General features: G+C 41.1%; 1 protein-coding gene across 1 annotated transcript in view; it reads right to left on the reverse strand.

The window, feature by feature from the left end:
• The window catches only part of FMNL2 (formin like 2), a 385766-nt gene that overhangs the window by 64537 nt on the left and 298399 nt on the right, over positions 1–22830 (reverse strand). The window contains 6 exon segments of the mRNA XM_030208897.1: positions 2576–2721; positions 2723–2756; positions 9327–9630; positions 10286–10387; positions 14355–14504; positions 17093–17203. Coding sequence (XP_030064757.1) covers positions 2576–2721; positions 2723–2756; positions 9327–9630; positions 10286–10387; positions 14355–14504; positions 17093–17203 — 847 coding nt within the window.

The following is a 22830-nucleotide window of genomic DNA, read 5'->3' on the forward strand; positions in this document are numbered from 1 at the left end:
AGTGTCAAAAATTAGGAATCATAATTGGATACTATTCTTTTTTTAGATTTTAAGTCATAATCTTTAAACTTTTGCTGACATTGCCATCGTAACTTGTGCTAGAGTTCTTCGCTATAGAAATAAATTGAATTCTGAAAGATTTTATGTTCACTAGTGTTTTAATATTGATTGTACTAATTATCACAACTTTAATTGTATGCTAGAATGTTCTCTGTAAAACGTAGTTTTAATACTGATTATTCTCCACCTAGAAATTGACAGTTAAGCAGATTATAAATGCCAAAATTCAATTCAATTAAATTCTATAACAAAATCTGGGCGCCCAGATGCCATTCTAGAATGGATCAGGGCGCCTAAATGGAGCTGCCCACTTATTTATTTATTACATTTGTACCCCCCATTTTCCCACCTATTTGTAGGCTCAATGTGGCTTACATAGTACAGGAGAGGCGCTTGCAGACTCCGGTGAGAACAAAGTGATGTTGTGGTAAGATAGAGATCATGTGGCATAGCCACATTAGGGAATCATACAACGGAAAAGTTGAGTTTTGTCCATTACATACTTTAAGTAGGATCGGTAGGGTAAGCCTTTTTGAACAGGTTGGTTTTTAGTGATTTCCGGAAGTTTAGGTGGTCGTAAGTCGTTTTCAAGGCTTTTGGTAATGCGTTCCACAGTTGTGTGCTTATGTAGGAAAAGCTGGATGTATAAGTTGATTTGTATTTAAGTCCTTTGCAGCTTGGGTAGTGCAGATTTAGGTATGATCGTGTCGATTCTGATGTGTTTCTAGATGGTAGGTCGATTAAGTCTGTCATGTATTCCGGGGCTTCACCATAGATAGTTTTGTGGACCAGGGTGCAGATTTTGAAGGTAATGCGTTGTTTGATTAGGAGCAAATGTAGTTTTTTGCTGAGGGGTTTTGCGCTTTTAAATTGCGTTTTTTGGACCGCGCATAAATTTTAGACAAGGATCCTGCGCCTATGGAAACATACCTAGCTGTCCTCTTCTGCTCTCGCAGGTCTGTCGCCATGCTCATCTAACTTGCTACAGCTCACCCTGTCCTTAAGCAGCCCACCGTATGGAGAGCTGCACACATGGGAGCCAACTCAAAAATTACTGGGGGTGCTAAACCCAATGGAAATTCTCTCTACCAGCACACAGTCAAGAAATGTGTTCAATATTGGGGGTGCTCAAGCACCCCACAGCACCCACAGACCTGGCTCCTGCAGCTGCACAGGTGGGTTAACTCTAACAAGTACCAGTATTTGAAGAATGTCTATTGAGATCTGAGCTGACTTCAGCACACGTCCTGCTCACTGGAAAATTTAGAGCTGCTCTGGAAGGCAAATTGCACTATTAATGATGTTAATCTGAGGCATGAAAAGGGTGGAGAGTGCAGGAAAAGGAGACTGAGCATGCAAGCCCTTTGTCTCCCAGATATTTCAGTTGAAATTTACGTTTTTCTTCCCGTGGGGTTGGGGGAGGAGAGCCAGAGGGTGAGATTTATTTTCTACACTAGCCTTGGTAGTGATTCCCACACTTGCCATGTGGGAATCACTACCATGGCTGAGTAAAAGGAGCACTTAAATTGCTAGGGACAGGCTGGTTACCTGAAGTGCTGCAGAGCTTGTCTGTCCCTCACTACTGAAAGTGTGATAGTGAAAGAGCTCCCAGCACTGGCAGGACTGTAGGTGGAGGACTCCCACTCCGTTTAGAAGGAAGAGTGGGGGATACTAGCATTTTGGGCTAGATTCTACATATATAGTGCCTTAAAAAAAATGCAGAGCTGAAAAGTACCCGCATAAACAGTATTCTATAAGCCACGCCTAAAGTTCAGCACAGTGTATAGAATACACGCTTTAAGCAGGAAGTCGTACACAAATTTAGGCATGGCCATTTGCACCAACAAAAACATGGTACAAATGCCTATGACTAAATTTATGCACGGAGCACTATTATTCTGTAACTCAAGCCACACCCTGTTTCACCTCAAAATACCAATGACCCTCCCTTTTAAGCGCCCCTTTTTTGGACCACGCATAAATTTTAGGCAAGGATCCTGCGCCTACCTTTATACATATTGGTCCTAATTATATCTAATTGGTGCCAATAATTGTTAAAAAGCCAATTATTGGCACTGTTTGGCTTGTCATTCACTTACATTGTTTGTGCAAATCGGGAACATGCCTAAATTTGGGTGCACGATTTTTGGCGACCTTTATAGAAACAGGAGGTTTATACACTGTATTATACCTGCAAAATGGCCTTTAAAAAATTACCCTTATGAATGACATCTGCTCATTTGACTAGTTAGAAGCCCCTGTTAATACGTTCAGTGACTTCACAATTAAAACGCTCACGGATTTGAAATGATGTTTTCTTCAGAAAATGTCAATAAATATTCAGTTGAGCTCACCTTCTGAAATAATCACATGCATGACACTCTGATGCATTTAAAACATTTTTAAATATACTGCACAAGTCTCATTCTCTGTCTTGCTAAAGCATTTCTAAACTTCTCTGCTCTGAAATGTTAGGTGCACCTTGCATCTCTTAACCTAAATTTGGTCTTCTTACCTGCTAACCCTGAGTTGAAGATCACTGTAGGGGAGGCCGTTCCTGGAAGAGGAGGGGCCCCTGGCGGAGGTGGAGGTGGGGGCGGAGGAGCTGGTGGTGTTTCTATGGTGGGACCGGGAGGTGGGGGTGGGGGAGGAGGCGGGGGGTGGAGGCGCAGCTGCAGTCAAAGGGCCATTTTGCACTAGAAATAATGAAAAATTAGCAAAATTAGTTTTTAGAGGGTAACAGCAATTTAAAATACAGATTCAGGTCACCTCATCACATCGCTCATAAAAGTAAACAGAACTTGCATTCACTGATCACTCTTAAAACATATTGGACTTTTAGGTTTACTGGGGCTAACATTAAAAATATCGTATAGTAGCTGGAGATTTTTCTTCAGTTCTGCGCACCACCATTTACTGCGCAACCTTCAGAAAGCCAGTTGCCCTCCCTATGCTCAAAGCTGGAGGTAATTTTCGTTAAGAGCCACAGTAGCTGCACAATACACAAGTGCACCTGTGCCTGCAGAATTTGCAGTGAATTTTCAAAGAAACACCACATAAGTAGTCTTAAGTGGGTACAAAAGTGCCTATGTACTTGCTCTCTGCACAAGTGCAAGAATAGGAGGACGACTATCTGCAATTAGGGATGTGCATTCGTTTCACAGCAACAATGTAATTTTAGGAGGCAAAAAGCGGCATTTTCGATATGACATCTAAGTTCAACTTTGGACGTTTTGCAAAAAACATCCAAAATCTGAATAGCAAAGAAGGTCATTTTCAAAAAAGAAAAACGTCTATCTTTTGTTTTCGAAAAATCGAAGGTTTTGTGATTTGGACGTTTTATCTTTTGGTCCATTTTCAAAAGAAAAAAAAAAAGTCCAAGTGCAAAACGTACAAAATCAAGCCATTGGGATGTAGGAGGAGTCAGCATTTTTTGGAGTCAGCATTTTTAGTACACTGGTCCCCCTGACATCCCAGGAAAGCAATAGGGCACCCTAGGGGTCACTGCAGTGGACACTGTAAAATGCTCCCAGGTACACATCTCACCATTGCTATCTTACCTTGTCTGCTGAGCCCCCCCAAAACCCACTCAAAGCCTACTACCCCCAAACTGTACACCACTATCATAGCCCTTACAAGTGAAGGCGGCACCTATGTGTGGGGACAGTAGGTTTCTGGCGAGTTCTGGAGGGCTCACAGTTTCCTCCACAAGTGTAACAGGTAGGGGGAGGTAGAAGCCTGGGTCCAACTGTCTGCAGTGCACTGCACCCACCACTAGACTACTCCAGGGACCTGCATGCTGTTCTAATAGACCTGAGTACAACATCAGAGGCTGGCAAGTAATGTTTTTCATCACACTTTTGGGGGGGTGGGAGGAGATTAGTGACCACTGGGGGGGAAAGCACGGGGTACAAATGTAACAAAAATAAAAAAATAAATAAAAAATAATTCCCTCCAGTGGTCATCTGGTTAAGGGTACTTTTTTTGTGCCTTATTCGTTATAAAAACAGGTCTCGCTCAAAACATCTTAGTTTTAGTCTTGGACCTTTTTGTTTTCTTCCATTATGGCTGAAAAATATCTAAGTCTCAAAAACGCCCAAGTCCCGCCCTGAACACGCCCCCTGATATACCCCCTTGAGATTTGGACGCACGTCTGACAGACGTCAAAGAAAAACGTCTAAAAATAGGTTTTGAAAATACTGATTTGGACGTTTTTGTGAGAAAAACGTCCAAATGCTGCTTTATGCCACTTTTTAGATAATTTTTCTGTTTTGAAAATGAGCCCAAAAATTCTCAGAACACCCAGGTAAAAACCTGTATTGACACTGAACAGTCATCGGCATAAAAACCTCCCATAACTTTATTTGAAAAAGTGTCCATAAGCAAAGTTACCAATTACTTATTTCAATCAAGTGTAGTTTTTCAGTCTACAAAGTCCCGTCAACTTGTTTCTTTGAACCTTTAGATTAGAACAAATTATTAAAATAGAAACTTATTTCATTTGAAACAACATTGAAAATGTTAAGGACATTCCCCGGGTTGTTCCATGTCGTTTTCAAATGAAGATGAAAATGACAGGAAGAAAACAAACTTATGTGGGGTTTTTGTGCGTTAACAGAGTGCACTCTTTCCCGATAGTGTGTGCATGTATAAATAGTGTGCACGTGTGCTCACATAAGTACATAAGTAATGCCATACTGGGAAAAGACCAAGGGTCCATCGAGCCCAGCATCTTGTCCACGACAGCGGCCAATCCAGGTCAAGGGCACCTGGCAAGCTTCCCAAACGTACAAACATTCTATACATGTTATTCCTGGGATTTTGGATTTTTCCAAGTCCGTTTAGTAGCGGTTTATGGACTTGTCCTTTAGGAAACCGTCCAACCCCTTTTTAAACTCTGCTAAGCTAACCGCCTTCACCACATTTTCCGGCAATGAATTCCAGAGTTTAATCACACGTTGGGTGAAGAAATATTTTCTCCGATTTGTTTTAAATTTACTACACTGTAGTTTAATCGCATGCCCCCTAGTCCTAGTATTTTTGGAAAGCGTGAACAGATGCTTCACATCCACCTCTTCCACTCCACTCATTATTTTATATACCTCTATCATGTCTCCCCTCAGCCGTCTCTTCTCCAAGCTGAATAGCCCTAGCCTCCTTAGTCTTTCTTCATAGGGAAGTCGTCCCATCCCCGCTATCATTTTAGTCACCCTTCGCTGCATCTTTTCCAATTCTACTATATCTTTCTTGAGATGCGGCGACCAGAATTGAACACAATACTCAAGGTGCGGTCGCACCATGGAGCAATACACCGGTATCCCACCCAAATCTTCCTCGGTGAAGACCGAAGCAAAGAATTCATTCAGTCTCTCCGCTACATCTTTGTCTTCCTTGATCGCCCCTTTTACCCCTCGGTCATCCAGCGGCCCAACCGATTCTTTTGCCGGCTTCCTGCTTTTAATATACCGAAAAAAGTTTTTACTATGTTTTTTTGCCTCTAATGCTATCTTTTTTTCGTAATCCCTCTTGGCCTTCTTTATCTGTGCCTTGCATTTGCTTTGACACTCCTTATGCTGCTTTTTGTTATTTTCAGACGGTTCCTTCTTCCATTTTCTGAAGGCGTTTCTTTTAGCCCTAATAGCTTCCTTCACCTCACTTTTCAACCAGGCCGGCTGTCTTTTGGAGTTCCGTCTTTCTTTTCTAATTCGCGGAATATGTATGGCCTGGGCCTCCAGGATGGTATTTTTGAACAGCTTCCACGCCTGTTGTACAGTTTTTACTCTCTCAGTTGCCCCCCTAAGTTATTTTTTTACCGTTCTTCTCATTTTATCATAGTCTCCTTTTTTAAAGTTAAACGCTAACGTATTTGACTTTCTGTGTACAGTTACTTCAAGGTCGATATCAAAACTGATCATATTATGGTCACTGTTATCAAGCGGCCCCAGTACCATAACGTCCCTCACCAGATCATGCGCTCCACTAAGGACCAAGTCTAGAATCAGAAAAGAGTGCAAGCACTTTGAAAAGAGTGCACATTCTTAATGACATTGCTCCCATAAGAAAAAAAAATGCCAAAAAAAACCCACGAAAAACATTCACATAAACACAGCACTAATGTTTTTGAGCTGCACACTCCTAATCATCATATATCTTATCCAAACTGCTTTTAAAACACCTAAAAAAATGCACATTGGGAAGTTTCTGTGAATTTCTGTGCCCTTTCCAAAAGAGTATGCAGACGTTTTACCATATAGGTGTGGCTGGGTATACACATAGGGTGAAATTCTATAAATGGTGCTGCAAAAAACTGGCACTAAGCGCTATCATATAAAGGTTGTTCGCTCTTTACAGAAAGGGCACTTAATGCTTATTTCCACGCCTAACTTTAGGCACCACTTACGCCTGCTGAAACCTGGTGTAAATGTTGGCACCCAAGTTAGGTGGCTGAGGCCATATTCTACAATTCCACACGCAACTTTTCAGAATGTCCCTGACATGCCCATGGCCACGCCCCCTTTTGAGTCACATGCTAGTAGAGTTAGGTACTACGCATTATAGAATACAAGCAGCCAGATACATGTGCAAATTTTAATGAGTGCCAATTAACTTTTATAATTGGTTGTCAGCACCCAGTTATTGGTAGTTAAGGGCTCATTATTCGTTTATTTGTGTATACAAATCTGCTCCCCCTCCTCCACATACAGTGGTGGAAATAAGTATTTGATCCCTTGCTGATTTTGTAAGTTTGCCCACTGACAAAGACATGAGCAGCCCATAATTGAAGGGTAGGTTATTGGTAACAGTGAGAGATAGCACATCACAAATTAAATCCGGAAAATCACATTGTGGAAAGTATATGAATTTATTTGCATTCTGCAGAGGGAAATAAGTATTTAATCCCTCTGGCAAACAAGACCTAATACTTGGTGGCAAAACCCTTGTTGGCAAGCACAGCGGTCAGACGTCTTCTGTAGTTGATGATGAGGTTTGCACACATGTCAGGAGGAATTTTGGTCCACTCCTCTTTGCAGATCATCTCTAAATCATTAAGAGTTCTGGGCTGTCGCTTGGCAACTCGCAGCTTCAGCTCCCTCCATAAGTTTTCAATGGGATTAAGGTCTGGTGACTGGCTAGGCCACTCCATGACCCTAATGTGCTTCTTCCTGAGCCACTCCTTTGTTGCCTTGGCTGTATGTTTTGGGTCATTGTCGTGCTGGAAGACCCAGCCACGACCCATTTTTAAGGCCCTGCGGAGGGAAGGAGGTTGTCACTCAGAATTGTACGGTACATGGCCCCATCCATTCTCCCATTGATGCGGTGAAGTAGTCCTGTGCCATTAGCAGAGAAACACCCCCAAAACATAACATTTCCACCTCCATGCTTGACAGTGGGGACGGTGTTCTTTGGGTCATAGGCAGCATTTCTCTTCCACCAAACACGGCGAGTTGAGTTCATGCCAAAGAGCTCAATTTTTGTCTCATCTGACCACAGCACCTTCTCCCAATCACTCTCGGCATCATCCAGGTGTTCACTGGCAAACTTCAGACGGGCCGTCACATGTGCCTTCCGGAGCAGGGGGACCTTGCGGGCACTGCAGGATTGCAATCCGTTATGTCGTAATGTGTTACCAATGGTTTTCGTGGTGACAGTGGTCCCAGCTGCCTTGAGATCATTGACAAGTTCCCCCCTTGTAGTTGTAGGCTGATTTCTAACCTTCCTCATGATCAAGGATACCCCACGAGGTGAGATTTTGCGTGGAGCCCCAGATCTTTGTCGATTGACAGTCATTTTGTACTTCTTCCATTTTCTTACTATGGCACCAACAGTTGTCTCCTTCTCGCCCAGCGTCTTACTGATGGTTTTGTAGCCCATTCCAGCCTTGTGCAGGTGTATGATCTTGTCCCTGACATCCTTAGACAGCTCCTTGCTCTTGGCCATTTTGTAGAGGTTAGAGTCTGACTGATTCACTGAGTCTGTGGACAGGTGTCTTTCATACAGGTGACCATTGCCGACAGCTGTCTGTCATGCAGGTAACGAGTTGATTTGGAGCATCTACCTGGTCTGTAGGGGCCAGATCTCTTACTGGTTGGTGGGGGATCAAATACTTATTTCCCTCTGCAGAATGCAAATAAATTCATATACTTTCCACAATGTGATTTTCCGGATTTAATTTGTGATGTGCTATCTCTCACTGTTACCAATAACCTACCCTTCAATTATGGGCTGCTCATGTCTTTGTCAGTGGGCAAACTTACAAAATCAGCAAGGGATCAAATACTTATTTCCACCACTGTAGACTCCGAAGGATAACACTTACAAGCATTAATGTTACGTTCATGCACAAATGTGCTAATATTCAACTTGCTCATCTTTGGAGGTGAGAATGCGTGTGCTAAAAGGGGTCATGGGTACTTCATGCTGCCTTTATAAAATGTGACCATCTGAGGGAAAACAGGACTAAAACAGCTGATTTTAAATGTCATGGATCCATAAGCAGTCTGAAAAAGTTACCTGTTTGAACTTCTGTAACTTTTTTTCACATAAAAGGATGGGGGTCTAGACTCTTGTATTACAAACTGTTTGCTCTAAAAGAATTCATTATTTATTAGGATCTATTTACTGCCTTTTTGAAGGAATTCACTCAAGGCGGTGTACAGTAAGAATAGATCACATATGAGCAATAGGCAATTACTGACGTAAAAATATTCAAACAACAGTACAAAGTATGACATAGTATACTACTTACAATGTCAACACAATACGTAGTAGAAACATTTTAATTGACAGGGAAGGCTATAAGCAAAGATGGAACATATAGATAGGTAAGAGAGTAAGAAGAGTTAGAAAGTAAGGTGACTAATTTAAAAGAAAGTTGAACATGAGGTCAGAGAGATGGTATTAAAATCTCATTTTTTGTTTCTGGAGACTTCAGTTATCTTTTCCCAGAGATGGTCACAAATAGGCTCTTGTTTTGGCATTTCACATAGATCCTCTGTTATGAAATAACATCCCTCCCATCCCCCAATGTACAAAATCTAAAAACAGAAAACCCTCAGTAGGGAAAGTACTCATGACTATTACTCCTCTGAACAAGCTCTTCTGACCTCAGAAGAAATCTAGACTCACTCTCACAATATAATGGAGGTGAAGAATAGACAGTTGTCTACCCTTCAATACCACCAAACGCAGGGCTAATGCTTTTCTAAGTGAATCCTTTACCACAAATGTTCATGTTTAGATTGGCTTGTGTACATCAGATGCATTACCTGCGCCAGACGTGAGGGGTAATGGTGGTGGAGGTGGTGGCAATACTACCGATGGCAGAACTCCAATTACTGGTCCCAACGAAGTACCTGCACTGGCCTCAGAACCCGAAGGCAATGCCCCAGAAGCCACAACTGGCAGGATTGCAATGTCCCCATCCCCTTTTTTCTGAATCTTAATGCTCCCTTGTTTTTCCAGTTCATGAATCTTTCTCTCCAGGGTTGACTGCCTCTGGATTGCTTCCTCTTTTTCCTTGACCATTTTCCGTAACGTATGAACCTGCGTGTTGGCGTCTTTGTAAACTTCCTGCAGAAAACACAAACATCCAAAAGCATGAAAAATACCACAGAACAGTTGTGTAGTCAGAAGTAAATTTCTAGGTGGGTCCGTGCATTCCCTCCCCAGACCTACACCCCACACCCCACCTCACATTAAAAATTAACACTTTGGCTGGCGGAGATCCACAAGCTCCACCAGCTGAAGACCTCTGTGGACTATCTGAACAATGGTAAAGTCAGTGTACTTCCAGCCGTCAATACTGGCCCCCTCTCAAACATGCTCAGTTCATACGTATGAACTAAGCATGTGTGGGGTGTGCCTGTGTTGGTGGTTAGTGTGTGATGCTGACTTCAGTATTCAGATGTTCCACAGGATGTCTTTAGCTGACAGGACTTGGTGATCCCCGCCCGCTACACAGAGGATGTGTGCTGCTGTTGGGTGGGCCTAAACTCAAAGTGGTGGGCTTCTTCTCACTTGTGGCTATGCCACTTCCTTGGCAAGTACTGAAAACCTGGTTTGGATGGGACACTAAACCTCAAAGTTATTGGGGGAAAGGTGAACACGCAAACTTAGTGTTCTCACGAAGTTTCTTCCCTTCAAAAGGTAGGTTAAAATCCATCAGTTACATCTACAGGAACGACAGATTCATATTCCCAAAATAGATTAAGAACAACAAACTTACTCTCACAACTTCCAGTTCCTTATTTCTCTGCATAAGCTGTTTTTCCAGTTCCACAATCTTTGCCATTGCCTCGTTCTCGGTGTCCTGCAGCTTTTCCGATAACTATAATTAACACAGGCAGGGGGTTCAATTAATTTCATACTTAGGGGTCCTTTTACTAAGCTTTGGGAAAAGGCCCTGCGGTGGCAGTGGAGAATGTTTTTACCGTGAACCAGGGCCCTTTTTTCTGCAGCCGGTAAAGACTAAAAAAAAAAAAAAAATGGCCACACAGTGAAAGAACGTTTACCGAGTGGCCATGAGGTGGAGAGCCCTTACTGCCACCCACTCTCGTGCTAACCCAGTGGGGTAACTGGGCAGCGTGCACCGATGCCTGACTACCACCAAGTTACCGCCTTGCAAGCCATTTCTGGAGTTTTTCTTTTTCCCCTGGAAATGGCGCACACTCGGGGCATGACCGCTGCCGGCAGCCACGTTGGGCTGGCGGTAGTCCCAGAAGAGCAAGCAGTAAGCCTGTGTTGGGCTTACCGCCACTCTGTAAAAGGGCCCATTAATGCCTCATGTGCTATGTCTAGAAAATAAGATATAAAACAATATCCTTTATCTATCAAAGGGCTCATTTTAATGCAGTGGGCCCTGTGGCAGATACATTTATTCATTCACTTCTATCTCACTTAAAAACCTAAGCAGCTTACAATGTAAAACATATATAATTACAACCAATAATAATAAAATTGACATATATTAACAAACAGACCTAACCAAACCAATTACAATTAAAGTTAAACATAAAAACATTGACTATATAAAACTACATAAATCTCTGCTACATTCTCAACGCCAGGTTCTTAGATGCTAGTGTGATGATCTATTACATAAAAATTAAATGCCTGGATGAAAAGGTATATCTTTAAACATTTTCTGAATAAAGATATATCTGTCAGCACAATAACTGTATGGATGAATGACCCCTTAAATGCTTACCTGTTATCGCTGTTGCTCACCATAATGCCTGCTGTACAGAATTAACACATGAAGCAACCTTTGCCTTACATAGGCACACTCAAACCTACCCTGCCTACATTATCACATACCCTGGCCTCGACCTGAATGTCACCAATATTAAATATTCATTCAATAGCACATTTTCCCTGCTCCATTTGTAAGGAATTAATTTGTAGGATGATCAGCTTTTGCAGTTCATAAAATGCCCCATTATGGCTGCATCTGTTAAACAGAGGCAGCTGGTACAATAATTCAACTGTGAACTCATAAGGAGTTATTATCACTAAGCACTGAGCCTAGCATGAAATCACCTAAATCACCAAGGTGTCTGATGCAACAAGAGATAACGCCAACTTTAGGAAGGTGACAATAGACTCCCTGTTACTCCGCTCAATGAACCTCAAGGGCCTGATTCACAAAGGCTGTTCTCCCATTTTACATTCAAAAAAGAAAAAATGTTTAGTTGATCAAGCCCTAAGGGGGCAATACTAATACAGGCACTAGCATTAGTAAACATGTTACGTGACTGTGAAAAATACTGGCACACACTGAATATGCATACATGCCCACATTCAATCCAAGTGCTATTCTGTAAATATGCACTTAAACTTATACATAACAAATTTGTAAGGGTGCATACACATGGGCAGGGTTTGCACATAAATGGGTTTAAAAAAGCTTTGGATAAGTTCTTGGAGGAAAAGTCCATGGTCTGCTATTGAAACAGACATGGAGAATCCACTGCATGCTCTGGGACTGATAGCATGGAATCTTGCTACTATTTGGGTCTGTGTCAGGTACTTGTCACCTGGATTGGCTACTGTTGTAAACAGGATACTGAGCTAGATGGACCATTGGTCTGACTTAATATGGCTAGTCTTATGTTCTTGTAAAATACTGCAAGTATATGACATTAACGAACGAACAGTTACACTGCCACACGTATGGTAGTTTAAGGTAGAAGAACTGATCATGTAACATAGTGACTGACTGCAGATAAAAACCTGAACAGTCCCATCCAGTCTGCCCAACAGTCACATTCATTATCAAGTCAAGATTAAAATCAACAATGAATGAGATATTATATACTTGATCACGGTCTTTCTTTAGTGTTTCTGGGACAGACTGTAGAAGTCCGCCCAGTTCTGTTATGTTCTAACTACTGGAGCTGCCGTCAAAGCTGACTTCAGCCTATCCAAATCCATCTTGTCATTTGCGGTACACAGATCATAAAAGTCTGCCAGGCACTGTCCTCATGTTCAACACTACTGGAGTTTCTGTCGAAGCTCTCTCCTACAACCAGATTGCAATATGTGGGACTAGACCGTATAAGCCAAGCCCAGCACTGGCCTTAGTCAATACATCCAGAGTTAGCATCTAAGCACCACTTGACATGCAAACACATATGCAACCCTAAGTTTTGTTTATTATACCATACATTTTTAAAATTTGAGATCCTCTGTGTTCAACCCATGTCTTTTTGAATTCTGCCATAGTTTTTTTTTTTCTCTACCACCTCCCCCTTGGGAAGGCATTCCAGGCATCAACCACCCTCTCCGTGAAAAATTTTTTTCTGACATTACTCCTAAGTCTATCACCCCACAACCTCAATTCATGTCCTTTAGTTTTACCATTTTCCCTTCTCTGGAAAATATTTGTTTCTATATTAATACCTTTCAAGTATTTAAACGTCTGTATCATATCTCCCCTGTCCTTCCTCTCCTCTAGGGTATACATATTCAGGTCTTCCAGTCTCTTCTCATACGACTTTTGGTGCAAGCCCCATATCGCTTTTGTTGCCTTCCTCTGGACTGCTTCATGCCTTCTTACATCTTTAGCAAGATAAAGGCTCCAAAACTGAACACAATACCCCAGGTGGGGCCTCACCAACACCTCCGTTCTTCTGCTGGTTACACCTCTCACTATACAGCCTAGCATCCTTCTGGCTATGGCCACCGCCTTATCACACTGTTTCATCGCCTTCAAATCCTCAGATACTATCACCTCAAGACAGTGGCGTAGGAAGGAGGGTGGGCGGTGGGGCGGTTCACCCCGGGTGCACGCGCTGGGGGGATGTCAGCGCCGCTGGTTACCTGCTCTCTCTGCCCCGGAACAGGTTACTTCCTGTTCCGGGGCAGAGAAAGCAGGGAACCAACGGAGCCAATGCAGCTCCCAGAGACGACATGCACTCGGCGGGGCGGAGCCCCAGCGGTAAAGATGCACTCCGGGGGGGGGGGGGGAGGTTGCGTGTGCCGAGGGGGGCGCGCGCGCGCCGGGGGGGGGGGGGGGGGTGCACCGTGCTGCACCCGGGGGGGGGGGGGGGGTGCGCAGCGGCGATCCACCCCGGGTGTCAGCCGGCCTCACTACGCCGCTGCCTCAAGATCTCTATTCCTGTCTGTGCATATCAGCATCTCACTGCCTAACACATACAACTCCCATAGATTTCTACTCCTTAAGTGCATCGCTTTGAACTTCTTTGCATTGAATTTTAATTGCCAAGCATTAAGTATGGCTGTTCTTACAATCACAGGAGCCGACTCTGTGGGTGCTGTGGGTGCTTGAGCACCCCCAATATTGAGCAAATTCCTTGTATGTGTCCAGGGAGGGATTATTTCCATTAGGCTTAACACCCCCAATAATTTTGAAAAGTTGGCTCCTATGCTTACAACTAATATACACTGCTTTAAAACTTTTGTATTAAGCAAGATATCAAGCTAGTAAATCCAATCCAGCTCTTGCGCCTAAGCGCATACGCACGCTTATATAACTGGTTAGCCTAGCATTCTATAAAGGAAAATAGGCATCTATTTTTCTTTATAAAATAGGGTCCCTATCAAGCACTCTGTTATAGAGCTACCCTTCACAGGTCATAGCAAGATAAAAACCATCTTTACTTTGTAACCAAGGGAGTCACTGAAGTTCCCTGAAAATAAAATCAATTAGTTGCAAATAAGATAACACCTACTGAAAATGATGCCGTTGGCAACTGTACAGTGCACATAGACACATTTCAGACTGCAGATCTATGCTAATAATTTTTTAAAAAAATGTTCTGCTTCATATTTACATGAGAAATATTTTCTTCCAGTTCTTCCACCCTTTCCAAGGCAGCATTCTTGGTTTCGGCATCTTCAAGCAAAGCTCCCACATCAAACACGTTGTCCAGGTAGGCCTGAATCTGCACTTGCAGCTTGTCACTCTCCGTGTGTTTCAGCTTCTGAAAAAATTGATAACAAAAAAGGCGTACACAAGAATGAAGACATTTTTCAATCATTGTGTCAGGGAAAAGGAGTTCCGCGGTCCTTACGATTTAACTGGTTTCCATTACCCTGAGCAATGGATTGGGTAAAATATGACACTTAAAATATTATTGAGAATCAGAACAAATGGTGAAGCACTATTTGATTTGTCAGTTCACGTTGCTAAAATAAAGTTACTGGCAAATATATTCCAAATGTTAAGTCTTACAATATGCCAAACTGTGTCACTTCAGCTGTGTGTGGTAAGCAGCAACCTTCCAGGGCAAACAGTACGACAAAAAGTTAACAACTGTAACGCATCTTTTCATATGGTCTTCTAATTCTTCATGATATAAGCCAGATTTGTATATAAATGTTTTACAGATGTATACAATGACACTGGTTTCTGCAAACTCTCAGCGGACGGAGAATTAATGGAAAAGATGGGTTATTCAATGCTACTTTAAAAGTAAGCCAAATTAGGACAAACAATATAAGAAAGCTTGCACTATACCAGAGCTTCTGTCATATAACCAATGCTGTTTTTCTAGGAAAAAAAGATGTTGTACTCAATGCAGAGCCAACCCTGGGGGGGGGGGGGGGGGGGGGCAGGACGAGGTAATGAGGCCCGTTTTTCCAGCCAGTATGGTATATGCAGCAATGAGATGCAGAATATCTCTATGTTTCAACAGTTTTTATTGACGATTCAACATTTTAAACATAGCCGTTAAATTTGACATTTTAAATGATACATCATCCTTGTATATATACATCATTAAAGTCTATCATCAATATTTTATCCTTTTCTCTCTCCCTCCCCTCCAACCATTTCACTATAACCAAAATGTTTACATTTGTATCTTTAAATGAGCAGCAAAATAAAATGTTAAATTCAACTTATACCTCATATTGTGCGGTATTTATTATTATTGTTGTATCTAAATTCCTTCCCTCCCCCCCTCTTACATATGGGTAAACCCATTCTTGTACATTTAGAAATTCTGTGTATTACAACCGCCAATATACTTATATATTAAATTCTAAGAATGTACCCAATTACAACATATGTATTATTCGGCAAGATTCCAAATAAAGGATGAACTGTGAACCAAACATTTTAGCCGTTATTTGTTACTGCCCTGCTACATTGAGCTCCAGCTCCACCCCACCCTGCGTTATGATTCAGCAAGTCGACATTTTTATTGGCCACCAAGCAGGAGAAGCACATCCATCCATTTATTGCCCCTATCACTATCCTACCCCCAACCCTCCCCCCCTTACTATGTCTACCCCCTCTTTGTTGGGTGTGTGCACAGGCGGAGTTTGGGCGGGACACACAAATATGCAAGTAAATTACAATATTGCATAATGTATGTGTGTTCTGGCTAACCTCTAAGCATAGGCATTTACATCAGCTATAGGGCCAGTATAAATAGTCACACTTTAAATGCAAGCACGTTTTCTACCCCTTGTGCTACTACTTTATAGAGAAAAGTAAGAGCCTACTTACCCTCTCTTATCCTACACCCTATTATAGCATTACTTTCCATGAGGATGGCTTTCTAATTGGCATCTGCTATACACATAGTTTTGTGAAATCTATGACTTACATATATAAAAGAGCTAGTAATGTACATGTGCATGTTGCAAAAATCAGAATTAAGACATGTAAATGCTAGCAATCGCACGTACAAGCTGCCAAGTCACACTGTATTTTTTTTAACATGTCCTTGTAAAATGGTCATTTCCTTTATATGTGCCAACAAATACACATTACTCCTGCTCATCCCTATATTTACTGTACGAAAGGCTCCATATTCAGCAGACCTTTTATAAAGTAGGCTGGAAAGTGTGAACATCCTGACTTGGACATTCCATTTCTGACCTAGATACTCTACGTATAATCCAATATTACTTACTGGATTTGATTAGTTGTTATTGTTACGTGTTATGTACTCATTTAATCAATTTGAAACTTGAACTTAAGGCCAAAGAACTACAGTATGAAGCAGATCCTAAATGTAGGTGACATTTCAACTGAAAACAAAATTTTAGTAGCCTGAGCATTGTTTGGAAATTGACCTTTATAATCAAATTGATAGCAGTAGCAAGGACCCAAATGAGGTGCTCTGGAACTTGTTGCCACAATCTGATCAGGAGCAATGCAGTTAACTCAACTATGTGGCAAACGATACATTAACCAAAAAAAGGCACCTCTAATTACAAGAATACATGGATTATTATAGATTTCTGGCAGGAATTTAATGCTTCAGCTATAAAGAGGAGTATCTTCTGTTGTAATTTAAGTTCTTATTTTTAACAAATGACTCTTTGCTCACTTGGACTTTCCACTTCCCAAATTAGTACTACAGACTACACATTGTCAAATGACAACTTTCCAGCTGTAAGAAAGAGCCATGTGGTTTTTTTTTCCATCTGACATATCTAAGCCACAATACAGTGACATTTAACATGACGGTAAACAGCTTGTGGGCCTTCCCTTTTGGCACAGGCCATTACACCTACAACACTTGGAGTCGTTAAGGGAAATGCAGTCTATACTCACATCCAGATATTCATCTAGACTTAGTTTGGTGAATTCAAATTGGAGATGCACTCGGAAGTTCATATCTTCTACAGAGTGAACGACAATATTAATGAACTGCATGCACGCCACCTGAAAAAAAAATTAACGGCAATTTGTCAGTGTGCAAACCCAAGTAATATTTCTATTGATTGATGGCGAACACTTTTCTGCAAACAGGAATAGAACTTTTGTTTCGGGGGTGGGGGGGGGGGTAAACTTGGTAACATTACTCATTAGTTATAGTTTCCTTTAGCATCAATGACCACATAATACAATATTACAGGAAAAATATGGCATTACTGCAGCTAATATGGTCAAATAGTAAAAATGATGAGGATGGCACTAAGCTGGGTGCATGCTGAAGACACTTCTCATTTTGCTTGAATTTCCTGTAACTTTTTTTCTGTTCAATGGGGGGAAAGTCTAAAAACTGGGCTGTAATGTTATTTCCATATGCTGATTTCTGCATCTTGGATCTCCAAGTTTCCTTTCTGAGGAGGTCTTCGGTTTCCATTTGTTATGATGAATTATTACCTTTATTTCCAGTTTTTATGGACCTAATTTCTAATGCAAGGGCACTAGTGGTTGAACATTAATTAAAACTAAAATAAAAGATCACTACTCATAGGCTCAATCATACATTAATCATATATTCATGTATATAATCAATCATTTAAAACATAAAGGTATCTGGTTTAACAAAGACCACAAAGAGGTGTATTTTCAAAGCACTTAGACTTACAAAGTTACATTGTAATCTATGGAACTTTGTAAGGCCAAGTGCTTTGAAAATGAGCCCCAAAGTGAAGCAATGACAGATTCTAAACCTGCTTAATTCTCTTTCAAAATGTTGCTAAGAAAATGTCTGTTCTCTGTACGTAATCCCATGAACACATCAATCCACAGTTGCTACACTTCCAATCAATACAGTAAAGCATCCCAGATCCTATTCTGTTCATGTAATATCGCCTCCCATATTGTGCTCTCATAGTGGCCTAAAAAATAAACTATAATATGACCCAGCTTCTGCCAAAGTGAAATCTTAATCTTTTCCTATAAGATGCGCCATACTGGATCAGATCGGTCCATGGAGTCCAACATCCTGCCTCAGGCCGACTCCTATAGTGAAGTGTTTCATAATAAGCCCAGAACATAAGAGATTCTGAGAGACACCCAAGTCTATCTAACATAAGTGGTATGGACCTGTCCTCCTAAAATTTATGCAAGTCTTTTTTAAACCCAGCTATACTACTAGCCTTGACCATATTTTAATTGGGTGATACCTGAAAAATAAAAGTTCAATGCAATCATTTTTAATTACCTACAAGAACATATAAACATTCTTCATCTGCCTGTGCTCATTACAAATTGGACTTTTCTAATTATCAGCATTCGAGATATAACATGTATTGGTCACACAGAATGCAAGAAAAACAAAGTTACTTACCTGTAGCAGATGTTCTCCAAGGACAGCGGGCCATAAATCCTCACTCATTGATAATGTCAACAAAGGAGCCCAGCAAAGGAAGAACTACTCCATAACTATTTCCAAAAGCTTTTGAGCAGGCTCACCACACATACATGCCGTTCCCATCTGCCACTGTTATGCAGGACCTCCTCAGTCTATTACAAACATATAGGAACACAACTCCTTTAGGAGGTGGAGGGTTGCAAGGATTCATGTCTTGCTGTCCCGCGAGAACACATCCTATAATTTGTTTGAGGAAAGCAGGACTAATTAATCCTCACACAGCTACAGTCTACGGAGGAATTTAAAAAAATGAACTAGTGTTTTCAACTAGCAGACGCCTCAGCAATTTTTGGTGGCAAACTTAAAATGTTATTTACTTTTTATTCTGAAGACAGCCTGGAACCGAAAGAAAAGGGCCTAGAGGGGAAGGAGCCGGATGATAAACCCAAAAATGCTTCTGGAGGACCGTCTGGCCAAACCTACTGTCACATTTGTCTCTTGTTCTAGGCAATAATGTAATGTGAACGTATGGACAGAAGTCCAAGTTGCAGCCTTGTAAATCTTCTATAGAGGCTGACATTAAGAGCTGTGAAATGACCCTCTAGAGTCAGCCCAACCTGGGCATAAGTGAAAGTGATACAATCTGCTGGCCAATTGGAAAGTGTGCGTTTGCCATTGGCAGCTCCTATAATATTTGGATCAAAAGAATAAAAAAGCTGGGAGGACTTTCTATGGGCTTTACTTCACTCCAAACAGAAGGGCAAAGCTCTCTTGCAGTTCAAGGTATGTGGTGCCCTTTCACCTTCGTGGGCAAGAGATTTAAGAAAAAGGGTTGGAAGGCCTAATGACTGGATAAGACAAACTCTGCCACAACATTCAAAAACAACTTCGGTCAACTGGGTGGGCAGAAAACTCAATTGTTGAAACATAGTGTAAATTGGAATAGTTACTAAGGCCTAGATATCACTAAATTCCCTGAGCTTAAGTAACCTCCATCAAAAATACAACCTTCTAGTTCAGGTACTTCAAATAGCAGGTATCTAGTGACTGAAATGGAGCTTTCATCAACTGCGTAATACAACGCTGAGGTCCCATGACACAGCAGGCGGCCTAACAGGATGCTTCAGTAGAATCAAGCCCTGCCTAAAACAAACAACTAAAGGCTGTCCCGATTTGGGATTACCTTCTACATGATATGCTCCAATTGCACTGAGATGAACTATAACAGAGTTGGTCTTGAGACCTGCCTCTGACAGACGTAAAAAGTATTCTAGCAGTTTTTGTGTGGGGCATGAGACAGCAAAACGCTTCCATTTAAACCCATATACTTTCTTTCTGGCAGCCAGCAAGACATGAGATGTTGTCAGGCAAGTTCAGGGCAGCCAATGCTTTTCTATGCCACGAATCCCTGTTTGGACTTACAAGAAAAAATAAAAAAAAACACATTATTTTAAAAAATTGGATGCCAAGGTTACCATAAAGCAAAACAAACAAAACAAAAAAAGATTCCAATCATCTCGGTGGTAAGACTGAGGAGGTACCATGTGCCAGCAGTGAGCGGGAACAGGTGCACATGCACAGTGAACCTGCTGAAAAGCTTCTGGAAACAGAGTAGTTCTTCCCACGCTAGGCTTTGTCAGTGGCCTCACCTGTGAGTGAAGATTTATTAGTTCTGCTCGTCCATGCAGGAAAAATGTTTAGAATTTTAAATTCAGATACAGGTACATTATTAAACACTGCTCCTCAAGGACCGACAAGTGTGGTGAAAACTTTTTCACAGTCTGGTGCTGACGTGTTTCTGATGCTGCAATTCCATCGGTGGGTCTTATCTGGAAATTTCCAAGCACTTTGCCTGTAATTTCTTTAGTGGAATGTTTTATCTTAAGGGATGTCTTAAGGTGAGGATGGTGGGAATATAGCCTGCGGACACATTTTTAGTCCAGAGTTGTAAGAATGTGGAGAGATTTTTTTCATTTCATTTATTTCAATTTATATTCCACTTTTGTCCAAAGCGGAGTATGAAATAACATATATAATAAAACATTCCACACAAAATCAGACCACAGACAACAATAAAAAAAACAAGGCAAAAGACAATCAGCCAGTGATTCTACAGTCACTGCAATGGTAATTCAATAACCAGCTGTAAAATATTGCAATACATTCAGATATCGGAATATAATTGGGACTGAATTCAAATTAGATGAAACTGACTTGGATTAACTTAGTAAATTTAAGTCAAATTTTAGACAGAAATGAGTGAAGCTCTCCTAAATTCAAACACAAATCTTTACTCAACTGTGCACCAGAATTGAAGAAATCTGATTTTCTGATGTATAAAGTTTAGCTTATTCACTGGGGGAAAAAAAAAAAGCTATTTTAGTCTTTGGCTGGCCCACCTGACTTTTCTACTGAATGCATACCAGACACATGCACCCCCCCCCCCCCCCCGATATTCAGCACTATTTAGCTAGTCAGAACGGCTGCTGACCGGTTTAAATAGCGCTTAACCGGCTATCCCCCACTGAATATCCTCGAACAGCAGCTAGCCGATAGCTGGTTATATCACCCGATATAACCGGTTATCCGCCTATTTTTAAAGCCGGTTTAAGCAGCCATATTTGCCAGTGTGAAAAGGTGAGATATCTGTGGCCTGTTTAAAGATAACCAGCTACGTCTGAATATTGACTTAACCGGATATCTTTAAACCGGCCAAAAATAAACTGGATATTCAAAGCTGGTCACCAGAAACGGTCCAGCACTGAATATCCAAACTCAGCACCAACAGCAGGAGTTAGCCGGTCTAACTTCCACGGTCTGAATATCTACCCCATGACCCCATGGTGTGTACATCACCGCACTTCCACCCTCCTCATATCAGCCGTTGCTTTTCTTTTTTTTTTTTTATTATGCAAGCATCTTGCTGACATGACAGCAGTTTCATTACCAAGAACTCAGTACAGCCTGTTTGTTGATTTTTACTGTGTATGTTTATCGATAGCTGCTTATTAAACAGGCAGGCTAGAAATGAAATAAATAAAATCCGATGTTTCTCGGTTCAGCACTGTGTTTATTTGGCGTGTGCCATCCATCTGATTAATAACAGTGACTGGGTGAAATGTGAGTTGTTATTGAAGAGCAGAGTTAAGCAAGGGAAGATGAGATTTAATGTTGCCATAATGCTTCCCCCAGGTAATAATAACAATTTCTAAATTAATCTCATCCAATTTAATAGAATTAGTTTCATATATTCAGTTTTATCAAATTCTAAATCTAATCCTTTAGAGCACAAGATGGAAGACCAACTTAATGAATTTCTGTCAAATTTGACCTTTCATTTCCTAGTTATCCCACTTTGTAGCACGCCTATTTTTTATATAAACTTCAAAGTGAAACTTTCATTTTCTGTCAGAATGAAGTACAGTATTTTGTAAAAGTTTTTACACCCGTGTACATTTTTTTTTACAAGCTGCCATCTAAAAAGAACAATTCAAAATGAATTAATGTAGTAGTTTTTTCCCTAGTGTATCCAACACATGCTATACTTTTAACATTAAAAAAAGACCTAATTAAAAATCTAACAATAAGAAACCGAAAAGTATTGATTGCTTAAGTCTTCACACCCTTTGAAGCCCCTTTTGCAGCAATAACAGCTGTTGTCTACCAGCTTTGCACACTGAGGTGATGCAGTTTTTATCCATTCTTGGGAGAAGTAGCTCAAGCTCTCTCAAGTTGGCAGAGGGTTGTCCAAGTGGAGGAGTAGCCTAACGGCTAAAGCAGTAGGCTGAGAACCAGGGAAGCCTGGTTCAGATCCCACTGTGACTCTGATCTGGGGCTAGTCACTTATTCCTCCATTGTCTTCGGTATAAACTTGGATTATGAGCCCGCCAAAAACAAGGAAATATCTATTGTACCCGAATGTAACTCAGCTTAAGTTACAACTGAAAAAGTGGGAGCTAAATCCAAATTAATAATAATAAATCCAAAATCCCTCCCTAGATTTTCTATCTCATTTAGTCTGGGCTTTGACTAGGCTACTAGGGAGCAATCACTTTCTTGTGGCACAGTCTTGTTACTTTTTGCTTAGGATCATTCTTTTTTTTTTAACATTACTTTTTTATTGAAATAATAGGCATGGAAAAACAAATTAGCCAACACAATTTTCACAGGATAAACATCGTACCTACCATTTGTAGCTAGATTCATAACACTGTTATCTTCAATTATCCATCACCTTAATTTATCC

Source organism: Microcaecilia unicolor, chromosome 7, assembly GCF_901765095.1.
Source record: "Microcaecilia unicolor chromosome 7, aMicUni1.1, whole genome shotgun sequence".
NCBI lineage: Eukaryota > Metazoa > Chordata > Amphibia > Gymnophiona > Siphonopidae > Microcaecilia > Microcaecilia unicolor.